Raw genomic sequence first — 14,152 nt, 5'->3', positions numbered from 1 at the left:
TATTTGTTAATTGTATACATATTTATTATAATAATATTATATACATATTTATTATAAATAAGAATTGTATACATATTTATTATTAATATTGTATCAAAAACTTATATCAAAAACTATGGTAAGATATAATTACAGTGACTAAAAACTTTTCTTTCAATGCTTACAAAATATAAAGAGTTTCAAGTGTGTTTAATAAAACTTCGCTGCTTTTTCATTTTCCTTTTTATATTCGCCGAATAGCTACGATCTAAGCAGCAAACAAGCTGCACTTGATCGGTTCAGATAATATTGCATATACCTAGAGAGTTTTTCGTCTAAAGTTAAACTGAATTCAGCTGCACTGAACGGACTCGATTCTTAACGCGACGCACGGGAGTCGTACACGGAAATGGGGGTTGTCGTCGTTTTCGGAATTGCTTGAACTTGCTTTCTCTTATAGCGTATTCCGTATTGTCTGCGACGAGCTTCGTTTTCTCCCTCGACATTGTGCTGTAATAATTATTTAATGGCGGCAAAGTAGGCGAATGAAATTAACAAACTATTGGAAGTAATTAGATTCTCGACGAAGCAAATTAAATGGCTTGCGCTCGACGAGCTATTTAAATGATTATCCTCCGCCTTTATCGTTAGCACCATTCCGAGCAACCCCTTTCTATCCTTCTACGCCATGCCTCCTGGTAAAACCATCTTAGCTACGACGAGCACCCAATAGTGAGAGAACCGAAGCTAATTATTCCGACAACTATTTCGAAGTTTACGACTGTCGATCGGAATATCTTAGCGCGCGGAACGAAATGCACGGCTGAATATTCGCGCGAGTTCCTCTCTTCTTCTCTATTTTCTTTTTCTACTACTACTTTCTATTACCAGTATTTCTACGTATACGTGCTCAGGAATACCAATCAAAACATAGCACGAAAGTCCTGCCAGAACTCAAAAGTCCGCTCGTATCATGGAATGAATTTTCTTCCGTGTTTTATTCCTTCAGAAGAAAAGAAATGACGACAATTTAAGCGAGGCACGCCACAACACACCAAATTGAAAGAAATGCTAAGGACAATTAGGAATATTTGCGTAGAGATCAGTTCTCGTCTTTAATCCAGAACGCGATTCGACAGCGGACGGAATAAATAATGCTGTCCGTTCTGACATTTCAAGGGAAACTTACCTCAATGAAAACTATCTGAACTAGATAGACGACACGTTAATGTACAAAGCCGCACGAAATCAGTGGCAAGGCTACGTGGTAACAAAATTTTAATCACGACCCACCGTAGGACTCTCGTCTCGACAAAGCTCTTCGGCAGAACATACGTGACCACCGTCCTGACGAAATAGTACAAAACAAGCAGAATTGACTACCGGAGCGGGGATCTTGCGCTATTCTGACTCGGCGTGTCACAATCAGAATACGGCTCCACGAGAGAAGATCAAAGCGACTCACAGGCACGCGATGTGTGTACGTTGCTGGATCAACGGCACCGAGTGCCGCGTGTGTGACTAACATAATCAAGCCGTGCGAGACATCAGAGCCAAGCAAATTAGCGTTATAACTTTGTCGTAGACTATCACGATCTCATACATCGGTGATGAAAAATACGAGTACAGAATACGATATCGCGAAATGTAACGATTGCATAAAAAAAAACTGTAATTAACGAAGTTATAATTAGAAAAATATATGCACTAAGTCAATGAGAAATATCATTATCGGAATTGAAAATTTCTAGCGTGCATCGTATCACGTGCACGTACATATATATGTATATTTTCAAAGCGGTTATCTAGGCCAGGCTGTTTCTTTGCAATAATCACAAAGAATGACAATTTAAATATCAATTTCGTGATTTACGTCAAACAGAGGTCGACACGCAGATGATACCGTAATATTTGAATGCCAGAGGCGGCGATCATGTGGTAGAATTTAGTATATGACGCATATTTGTATCTCTGTCCGTGAGCATAATGATTAGACCATCACGGTTGAACAACAGGGTATTATGAACCGACAATAACAAAGGGACAGCATAACCGACTAATTTTAGTGCTCTTCCACTGTAACGCCCGCGTATTGACGCTTTGACCGTATTCTACTTTTACAATGATAAAGCATTATTGATTGCAATCGAGTTCACCATTTTGATAGCCATAAAAATATTATGGCTCATAGAATACTCATCGTCGATAATGTAACGCATGATGCACTATTTATTATACGGTAACTTCACGTTGCTATGCTGTGCACTTCCATAGAGTAGAATGGAAATTTATTATGTTGTAGCAATAATCCTTTGAAAAGGTTTAGCAATGACAATGGATTTAATAATAATAAACATAAATATAATATAATTTAGTATAACAATGAAGTTACACGGAACATGTATTTTGAATAATAATCAATAGAGATTTTAATCGAATTTCTCCCTAAATAGAAATAGTTTAAGAATGCAAGGATTTTCTTAATTAGAATGTTGCATGAATCGTATCGTCGTCGTAAAAATAACACATCACTACTTTCTGTTACCAAATGCTTAACACGTGATTAATTTGCAATAATTGCAAATTTAAGGCTTTGTAAATGTATCTTTGCGAATATTCACAATCATGTTTGGTTGGTCGATCCTAATTTGAAAACGTATAGAAACTGTGGGCAGAAGCATGGAAAACGAGAGAAGTTTCGTCGACAACCCTCAGAGAATGCCTTACAAAGCAGCAGACATGGCAAGAGAGGGAAGGGTAAAGGGGGAGGCCGCACCAGAGGAGAGCAGGAAATTACGTCTCCGGACGTCCGTTCGTTCGGCTTCAGAGCGCTATGGCATGGATCTTGAGAGAAACCGGCAGCTCCTTTAGAGGGAGAGTGCAAACGCGAGAAAAGGCCAACAGGGCACGAGCAGGAGTCAGGAAAGAGCGGCAAAGAGAGAGAGAGGGGAGGGAGGGGAGAGAGAGAGAGAGAGAGAGAGAGAGAGAGAGAGAGAGAGAGAACTGTAAGAAAGGCCGCGACCCGTCCATGACCGAGAGCAAGACTACGGAAGAATACTGGGACACGAAGAAGGAAAGCGGAATTGGTTGCAGTGAATATACCTGACATTCGTCTTTATCTAAGTGTACTTTGGGAAAGCAACCGGTGTAACGAACACGGACACGTACTTACTGACGCTTTAAACTTACTTTCGGGCAGAGCAATCACGTATGAAATGCTATATCCTTACAACGATTGACCTGTATAGCACTTGTATCGAACAATCGCGCAAACTACTGTAACGTTTATTTCGCTTTGCTGAAACAGAGATCGCTATTTCTTTATGAAGAGCAAACGATCCTTGATTGTACGGCTCTGAGTACATTCCATCTATCTCCGCGCTAATACGTTTCTGTGATTGCGGTGCCTACTTGAAGGCACCGCACTGCGAAACGTTCGCTCTTCGGTCTATATAATGACAAGCAAAGTAAACTTCATCGGTTTCGAGTACTCATTTACCGCAAACTATCTTAGTCTGAATTAGTTTCGAGTCGCCCTCGAGCGTCTTTCCTAACATAAGATAGTCGTTATAATTATCTCAACTATGAAGAGATGGGCGACAAAGATGACGTTTCTTGACGTCGATATTCTTCGGACGATTAACCTTATCGTTCGCTCTGAGCAGTGGGAATAGAGACAGCAATACTGAGTTTTCACTAATTCCTTATAATGTAAGTCCCGGATTATAATGGTAAATTAAACCGAGACATTCGATCAAAGCAATATCAAAAGTTATCGATCTAATTCTTCATCTATCTCTTCTTTATATAATCGAAACTTTTTCACATGACCTTATTTAGTCACCCACCCTTCTCGCTGTTTTTCCAGCTGGTAGCAATGGAACAAAGATAAATGTTCGCGTACCAATACACGCTGTCTTATGTACACTGATGCGACAACAGAAGCGTGAAATGCGAGGTGATTTATCAGGGAAATTTGTTCCACGATATTTTATTCTTCCTTGTTGCCAATTAGAACATGACAATACGATTGAAAGAATTTATCGCGCCACAAGAGATTTTTTTTATGTAAATAAAAATAAAATGAACAATTAAACTAATACAACTATATATTGTAATAAAAAATTTTTTTAACAGTTTTGTTTCATAATAATCAATTTGTTGTTCTAATATATGTATATTAGAACCTCGAATATTCATGAGATTTTTGTTCACTGATTAATTTTCTGGACATCAGATTTCGAAATCTTTATTTATTGTGAAAGAATTAAATTTATTCTAATATTTCATTTCACGGTACTGCTAATGCTACTTAAGAATTAAGGAAGTTTACACAAGTGAATCTGCGAATCCAGATATCGTCTCTTTCTTGTGCATAGTGAAAATTTTCATGTTATTTCAGCGATAATGTAAAGCGAAAGTCGTAAGCGACTACTGATGTTCACACGATCCGAAAAGTTGATTATTATAAATCTCTTAATAATCATAATTATGACTATAAGATTCTATTAAATGCATTCGATGCCATTTTCTGAATTTAGAAGTAGACGCGAAATATTGAAACAAATCTCTCATGCGAATAGAAAGACATAAAGAAAGACAAAACGAGACAAAGAAAGAAATACAAAAAAATATACAGGAGGAAGACAATACCGCATGGAAAGTTTTCAAATTTGTTGACCCGCATTCTCGAGTGAAAACAAAAAAAAATATGGCAAACGATAAAAAAAAGATCGTCACAAAATAGAGCCACATATTTTTTCTTTTAACAAAATAAAATAAAATAAAATAATAAAGAATCAAATCTCAATTGAGATAAAGCAAAACAATAGATTTACGCTTTTTGAGCTAAACACAGAATGTTGGTGAAAGATAATTTATTCAGTTACTTAATATCTTATCTCTTGATCATTTCGATTTAAGCTTCGAATCCTTTTCAGTGCTCAATACAATGATATATTGTGTCAATCAAATGTATCATTCCAACGAAATTATTACGCTTCCCGATATAGCTAATGATCTTAATTAAAGCGTACAAGTATGAGATGCTGATTACTCAAACATTAGAATTATCTGAATATTTGTGCGTTTTAACGAAGATCATCTAGAGACACTGATCACATCAAGAAATATAATGATTTGATTGGAACGATACATTTGATTAACATCATATATCATTATATTGATATTAAAAAGAATCCAAACTTGGATCGAAACGTATGGCCAAGATAACTAAATAAGTAATTAAGTAATTAAATAAATTATCTTCACATCAACACTTCATGTTTTCTTTTTTGAAAAAGGCATAAATTTGTTGTTTTAATTTTTCTTTTAAATTGTAAGAAACTAATTTTTATTCTTTTTCTCTTTTTTAAATGATGATGTATTTCGGATAGATAAGCAAATAGAATCGTCGTTACGAAATAATGTTATTTCAACCAAGTAATGTAGTTTCAAACTAGATATCGCTCCTATTGGAATATCCGTTCGTCTCATTCTCGTTACTCCGTCTTTGCGTCGAAAAGTAATAACTAGAAGTGGGCAAATCTCGAAAAGCTCCGAGAGTCCGCGTGGCTAAATTGAACGGGAGGACGAGAGGCGAGAATCGAGGTAAAATTGACTCGCTACCTCTCGAGAATGACCGGATCGATTAGACTTCGTCGAGACGATGACAGGAACATCGTCGACAACGGCAGCTTCGGGAACATCTGTGGTTCGACGTTCTTTTATGATTCGTCGAACAAGAGAACAAAGAAGGCGGAAAAAAGAACGGACCCATTGGACACGCCGTTGGAAAATCTCACTCGTAACTTCTTATGAAAAAAGCTTCGTATCCAGAAAATCCATTGTTCGCGACCAACGTTTAGCTTAAACGCTCGTTTCAGACAAAAAGACTTGTACCTCTCTATCATATTAATTAAAGTTTTCAGTCATAAACGTGCGCGTATAAGTAAAATATTAATCAACGCGCAAACATAATAATAATAAATCATAATCATGTGCATAAGATTAATGAGATATTTCTCGCAACCATTCAAATACTCAAAATACATGGTGATCCATTAAGTCTACGAAACGAGACGCGCGTAATTGTTATCCGGCGCAAGCTGTTTATTGGTGTTTCTCTTCACCGCGAATCTCGCTACCTGACGGTTAAATTCTAGAACGGCGCATTCAGCGTCGCGGACAAAAGCGTCACATCTGAAAACGCGAAGCACTCACCTTGGGTTGCCACGAAGAGCAGCATGGTGAAGAGCGTTGAAGCCATTGTTGTTGGTGAGGGTGATGTCTGCGGCGTGGTCCAACAACAGAGCCAACATGTCATCCCGTTTCTTAGAGATCGCATCGTGAAGAGGTGTGTCACCTTCGGAGTCCTGCAACCAAGAAAATATTCTTCTGTCACGTATATTCCATTTTTCAATAATTAAAATACATGAAAATAAAACATGCTAAAATTCTGATAAAAAAAAATAAAATAGATATTCATGTAACACAATGCAGAATTTAATTAATCACTTTAATGAGATTACAAGTATTAACGAGCAAATTTTTAAAAATCCTTTTTACTTTTTTTGCATTGTTGTAAATTAAAAAATTATTAATTTTTATTTATTCATTTAAAATACTTTAGTTTTCAAAATAGTTTAGTTATTTAATATATGTATCTTTTTCCAAGGTAATATTTGTCGCAATAAAATTAGTTACGGATTTCAAAGTGTTTAAAAATTATTATAAAAATGTCTATGAGCATCAATAATATTAAATTATCAATTTAATTTGTAATATTACTATTATAATTCTGTTAGGATTCTGTCTTAAGAATAAAAATAAATTTACAGGATTTATGATATCTAAATTCATATGAAATTGTTTCAGCACTAAAGATCCAGCTTGACCGTTTAGTCTTTATTTCTTAACGATTGTGTTACATCGCGATCTAATATGACATTTGAATTTGCATATTTTTTTCCATACGTATGTTATATGTCAAATACATAACGCATGTATATCCAATACTATGCGCATTCCAATAATCTATCGTTTTCTTCTGTTCTACTAGAATCGTTAATCTTTTTAGGATTTGTAAGTCATTTTTAACCGAAAAGAATTCAAAGACAGGATCACCATAGATAACGAGTGGAACCGTACTATTCACCTTGATTCTCTACAGAACTAGATCAATGTTTCGGCCAGTTTTGGCTCCGGCGGTTACGATTCGAACGATACCTATGAGCTTCAGTTGACGATAAAACGTACGGAAACAGGGGCCATCCATTAATGCCGAACAACGCAGTACGAACTCGTCGCTAGCAAACAAATGGATGAACGAACGAACGAACGAATGAACGAACGAGCGAGCATAGGGATAAACACTACAACGATGGACCGATGTAACGCGTACAGTTCACAGACAATGCAAGTATTTGCGTTTGAAAACACGCGTGATAAGAATGATGGACTTTAGAATAGCTGCCACAAAAGCTTTTAACAAGCGTTTGAAAAAAATAATTCTTTTCGCTGTTAGTAGTAATTCTGTCGTTTCAAATATAACAAATAAGGTTAAATATTTCCATTCAAATTATGAATCTAGATTGTTTTTTTTTTTGGGAAAAAAAAATTTTACATACTCTATGCCGTCGATGCCCAATAATAATTCACTCGATGAAAAGACGATATCGGAGAGTATCGTTTTTACGATAAATCGAAAACGACGAAGCGTAAAATAGCATCTGCGACAAGCTCATGACGATGCTCGCATTCCAGCGCAAAAACTAGGAAGAGCGAAAAGCTTCCGCGACATCAGCCATTGCCGGCTGCGTAAATAATAGGGCATCAGGCACAGATACTTTATGGGATCAGTTGGAAAAATCCTTTGTATAACTCCAATAACCGTGGAGGATAAATCTGCCGGCGCTGTCGAGAACCGCCGGCGCTATCTCGCGCTATAAATGCTGGCCATGTGTCACGCCACTAGGTAAGGGTAAAGGTGAGAAAGAGAGAGATAAAGAGAAAGAGGGAGAAGTAGCGGGAAAGGTGGAAAAGAGAAGGGAGAAAACTGAAAACGGAAGCAAAGCGAAGAGGAAAGCGAGAGGTCAAAGGAAAATGCCATCGAGGCGAATAGGAGTTGGGAACAAAGATCGTGCGACAATCGCGGGACCTTGTCTTATTTACCTCGTCGTAGAATCTCGTCATTATGGCTATTATTCTTGTCGAGAAAAAATAATTAAGAGAAATATCACAATGTAATAACGTTAATTATTTCATAAATGCGCAATTAAACGAACAATTTTGCAAGCTACAATATAAAAATTACAGTTTAGAAGAATTTATGAAATTTTACAAAGTACAAGTAATCAGTTCGTCCGGGATTGTTACCTATTTTCGATAACTACGATGGGTATGGTGACTATCGACTATCCTTGATTTCTAAGGATTACAACGACTCAGCCGCGAACAAAGATTTGTACGAAAGGGAGAAAATAGTAGCTCCCTGGATGCGGATTTTCAATTTGCGACGCTGACGTGCTCTTTTCCATCGATGTGGTCCTTCTCCCATTCGATGTCCTCGCTGTTCCTTCTGGGAAAGGGTTTGCATTATAACCCCTCTTCTCCGCTCTCTTCCGAGTCATCCTTCTTTATATCTCGCCGCCGCCCACTCGTTTAAGTCCAACAAATGACATTCGATTCATACCACACGCGCCATAGATAGCGTTCAAATAACTTGCGAAAACTTTAATTTCAACATTTCTCTTCGTCCACACCGCAATCGTTTCATTGTCGCGATTCACCGCCGCCGGCCAGGCATCACGATTTCGAGACGCTCGATCATTCTTAAGGCCGACAAATTGCCAGAGACTTGTCAAACGTAAGAAGTACAAATGGTCCTTGCGCGGATTCTTTGTCACATATCATTGTAGTATTAGCTAGATAACGTGGTTGAAAATATAAAAAAAACTATCTCTGCGACATGAAATAATGCTACTTGCTACTTAATAAATTGAGAATGATAAAGACAATCGGAAGGCTAAATAAACGTTTACGTATATTTGTTCCGTGAAAGAGCATGTTCCTCAAATTTGCTTTGGCTAAAACAGATACCTGGCGTCGATGTTCGTTGCCATCGGTGACGCTATGTACAGATCAGGTAAACGAGCCAGCGAAATGAGAAAAGACAACAGCAACAACGCAGGCGAGCCTGGAAGTGTGGATGACAATCAGCGTCGGTGTCGAAGCTAGGATAGAGGGAAAGTAGGGGGGGGGGGAGGGGCAAATCGACGACGAGGACAGGAAGTCGAAGCGAGTTGATTGCACCACAAATATTGACATCGCTAATTCTTCCCCAGACTCATCGTTGGGCTCGTCGAAGACGACGAGCTAACTAATGAGAGCTTTAAGACATCAGCAAGACGTAAAGCAAACTTAGATTTCAAGTGCCGTTGTCACTCGAAATCGGAGGAGCAGTCATTCAACATGACTGACGAATACAACGTGGCGAAGCAGCTCCATTGTTACAGAGAACTAATAGTATTCTAAGTATCGTTCTTAAAACAAACGTGTCAGAATTAAATTGCATGGCCACTTAATGTTAGATCTACAGGCTATGCACTATTATTATAATACATTCCATATATATTTGTATTTCTGTTGATGAAACACTTTTCAAATATATACATTACAATATTATAATTCAGTATACCAATAATTCACGAAACTTCCATACTATTCATTCTTTGATAAAACAATCCATTCAAACAAATGTCGAATCGAATTTTAGTAGTTTGACTATCCGCTCGAACGAGCTTTTAGATCACATCCTCGTCAAATCTAATGTAACTAGGAACGATCGCAAAGGCGAATCCTGCAGCGTCCACTGAATAAGCTTAACTTCTTTTTCAACGACGATCGATAGCGATTTCGCTAAGACCGAATGAGAAGGGATGAAGGGAAGACGCGAGTCGAGATAGAGAAAGAAAAAGAGAAAGAAAAAGAAGAGACATCCCTTCGGCCTTCGTTGTTAAATCATCCCCCGATTTCTTCAACTGGAGGAGAAGAGGTTAGGAGGTAGGATAGAATTCGAGTCGTGACGGAAGTCTGGAAAGATAATGCAGACCGTGAGAAAACGGGACGAAGCACCCTCAAAGTCCGCGTCCGCGCTTGATTGCAACCAACCTTTCTCACCCAGCGTTTCTACTTTTGAGGAGGAGACTCGGGGATTCCTTTGCCGGTGCACCAAGAAGACGGGATCGAGTAAAGGCACCTCGCAAAGACAAGAACTATATGCGGGTCGTATACGAACCCGGACGCTTACGGAAGAAAAGGAAGAGATAGGAGAGAAGTCTGGATTTCCGAGTAGACTGTGAAAATACAGAGGCTGCAAGATTCTCCGGTTGGCTAAATAAAAGCGGCAAGTGCTAAATGAATTAACTAACTCATTATATCGACTGTGCTTGGATTTGTTATTCGACTTTTAAATGTGCACGAAGACGTTGATATTTTTGTCCACTAGTTTATCCACTACTAGAACACGCTAAATAAAACTAGATATCAAAATATCTACAATATCTGCACCTTACACAAGTTTCTCGTCACTAGTTCCCTTCTATTATCCCAAATCAGAACATCGTGATTGTATTAATTGTGATTATGAAGCAAATTTAAATTGAATTATATTAAAATATAATGTAATTGGAAATTCTAAATTTAATCGAAACTAAAACGGTATATATAAAATTTTAAATAATATTTCATTTTTATGAAGCCATAATAATAGTTAAGAAACTGTTATCTACCAAAAAACTAATTAACTCATTTATGTCATTCATAATGTCAAATCTCCATTTACATGTACATTTGCTTACGCTTCAAAATCGCATAGCAGTACATCATGTAACGAACGAACGACGTAGATGAGCTTAAAATAGAAGCACTTATTAAAACGGTAATCATTGCATGGTTCGCTGATTTTTGATCAATGATTCGTGATCACCATGGTTGAAGGTAATGTCGAATCGTAGCTATATTACCGCCACGTGTGTCGATGGATTGTAATCATTGTATAGAAACGTGACGTTGATTTTGCGACGAGTATATGTGCATATACGTATGCACTGTCACGTATGGTTGACTGCATGCTTCTAACAACCCGGTTCTACTTGGCAGCGTGAGGGTGAAGGCAATCCCCGAACACACGACACTCGTACACAGCCGCACAGTTGCATAATATTACGTTTATACCTGACATTCATCATTAGCGGCGGTAATTTATGTTGAGCGCGAATGGTCCCGCGCGCGAACGGGCTAATTAATATAAATTGCCGGCGCGAGGATTACGCAGAGTGACGATGCCGTGATGCTGCGATTCATTGTGTACTGTGCGAATCAGCCGGGAGCCGATTAAGTTGATAGATTGCCACGAATAAAGAATTTCGGAATGCCGAATAATGAGATAGAACGAGATGCGCCATACTAAAATTATTTCTTTGGCTGGATTTTTTTGGAATTATAGAGATAAAAATAAAATACGCAGCGGTACTGACTACATGCGCTAATTTAAAATTACATTGAGGATCGATGACCCAGTTCTTTCGGAGTCGGGCGACGCTTAACCCAGGGCACGGCGTCGCCAAATGCAATTCTCCCGAATCGAAACATCCTGATGAGATCGTTTTTTCTGAGCACGTTGTGCGCGAGTTCGCCGCTCTGCACTTTATGACGGAGACTCCGTAACCCGTCGTGTTTGCTGAATCACCGTGGTGCAATACACTGGTATACAACGATATAAAAAAAGAGAAAGCAAAGGAAAATTGGACTCAAGAGAAAAACTAGTTCAAATAAATCGGTTCAAAATAAAATGACAGAGAATAAACCAAAAACATTTTTATGTCGTTAAGGTGATGCTGAAATCGTGTTTTTACCAACAAAATATCACATTTTTACATTGAAAAAGTTGTTGAATCACAAATATCAGTTGATTCAACTAAATATAGCGGTCACGAGCTGTCAAGCAAATATTTGTTAATTCAAACAAATAACATGTTTTAAATTGCAAGATTTTGTTGACATGACTTATGTATATTTAATCTAAATATATAAATAATCACTGCGAATTAAAGCATTTAGTCAAAATAACAACCTTCTTTCTCACAAAGTATAATACTTTGTATTAATTTCATAGAATTAAAATTTCTCTTCCACGATTAAAATAGATACATATATGCTAATGTAGTTGGCTCTGATCTATTTTATATTTAAAGCAGGACAAAATTTAAAAATTATAAATTTCCCATTTTTTTCTTCAATATGGCGATCAATGCTGTCAATTTATCAAAACGTTTATAACTTTCGTGGAAAAATTATGTATCATATATTTGGAATAAAGATAGAGCCAGATAAAAAAAATAAAAAAATAAAAAAATAAAAAAAAAATATATATATATATATATATATGTCATTAAAAAATTAAGCTTAAAAGCCTAAACAAAGATATTTTAGTATTCTATGAATTTGCGCGCGCGCGCGCGCGCGCGCGTGTGTGGTGTGTGTGTGTGCATGTGTACGTGACACCACAAATTTTAATAATTCAAAAAATATATAAAAAATTATAATGTTCAGTAAATTTGGCAATTTAATACATCGTTAAAACGGACTGAGAGATGAGATGATATTTGCAACAACATCATAGCCTAACGTTTTTCAATAAGGACATTGATGCAAAAATGATAGTTTTGTAAGAACATTAGCGATATGAAATAAGTTATATAGCATTATATTATTAATCATTATTATTAATGAATGTACTGAGGAGAAATCTAAGATCGAAACGTTTGCGTATTTCGCTGATATTATCAATGTATAGAAAAATAATAAATTTATATACTGACTTCCTATGTTAGCTTAATTAAAGGTACTTACTACGTTTTAGTATTAAAAATTTCATAAAAACTAATGCATTGTCACTTTATACCAAAAAAAGAATGGCGAGACAAAATTTTCTAATCAAGAGATGCAAAATACTCAAGAGAATCAGCTCTGTATAATTTTCTTTCGATGCCAACAAACAAACAATTTTCCCGAGTCTTTGTTACGCGGTCTTCCGCGCGCAGAGCAAAATTTAATTTAGCAAGGCGAATCAAGAAAGGGTGGTAGAGACGCTAGCCGAGGCGAAATAGTAGTGGTCACAACAATAACTTCGGAAAACCCTGTGTCCGCACCCCGCCCGACCGTGACCACTCCTTGCTTATTGCTTTTAGTATTAACGCACCCCTCGCTCCGCTGGGCTCCTCGCCGCGAGCTCGCTCTTTGTAGCGACAAAAGGTCCCGACCAGTCCTGACTATATTTCGTGGTCACGAGAACTACCATTTCCTCTCTTTCTATTCCTTTTCCATACTCGTACAACGAGTCATCATAGAGAGATGAGCGACGTAACTTACTGCTCTGATGTATGTCACGTGTTTCCGCACCAGTGATTGGACAAATATGATCGTCTCTCTTTGGCATTGCACACGCAAAAACAAAGATTAATTAACGAACAAAAGCTCGATACGAGTAAATTTGAAACTGTGATTGTTGATGGGAAAAACGTTGATGGAGAAAACAATATATTTCACGAATATTTAGCAAATAGTAGCATTTTTATCTGTAAAAAGAATTTGCTAACAAATTTGTAAAACATCTTGATGTAAATAAAAAAAAAATGTAAAATAAGATTTTGTTTCTTTGCAACAACATGTATTTATATTGAATTTATATTAAATTTATAGAGCGCGTGACAATATAATAATGTTGTCTCGCGACACTTATTTTTCTTGCTGTCAGTGCGTTCTTTCAAACATTCGTATATTGGTGCCAAGCCTGAGTGATGGCATCATCCATCAAAGTATTGGTTCAGTCATGCTCTTGTCTCTGCGATACTACTTTGTGCCGCGTAAGCCGAGTTCTCTCTCGCGAATCAGAAGCAAACTTGTCATTGTGTCAACGTCGATCTAGCTATCAAAATATCATCGAATATCGGCGCGTCGCTCAAAGCAGCAAGAACTGTCATCCATCAGAGAAAGCCTGCAACGTGCAGATGTCATCTCGCTTCACTCTCTGCTACGCTTAATTGCGCAACGATCGATACGTGACGCTTACGCATTTCGTGCCATTATATATATATACATATATATATATATA

General features: G+C 37.3%; 1 protein-coding gene across 1 annotated transcript in view; it reads right to left on the bottom strand.

Moving 5' to 3' along the window:
* Positions 1-14,152, bottom strand: part of LOC108686151 (E3 ubiquitin-protein ligase MIB1) — a 436,727-nt gene that overhangs the window by 379,395 nt on the left and 43,180 nt on the right. Inside the window, exon 9 of the mRNA XM_018191282.1 lies at positions 6,202-6,353. Coding sequence (XP_018046771.1) covers positions 6,202-6,353 — 152 coding nt within the window. The remainder of the gene's footprint in view (positions 1-6,201; positions 6,354-14,152) is intronic.

Source organism: Atta colombica, unplaced genomic scaffold (genome assembly GCF_001594045.1).
Source record: "Atta colombica isolate Treedump-2 unplaced genomic scaffold, Acol1.0 scaffold164, whole genome shotgun sequence".
Lineage (NCBI taxonomy): Eukaryota > Metazoa > Arthropoda > Insecta > Hymenoptera > Formicidae > Atta > Atta colombica.
The sequence above is the reverse complement of the archived record's forward strand: the minus strand, read 5'-3'. Positions and strand labels throughout refer to the sequence as shown.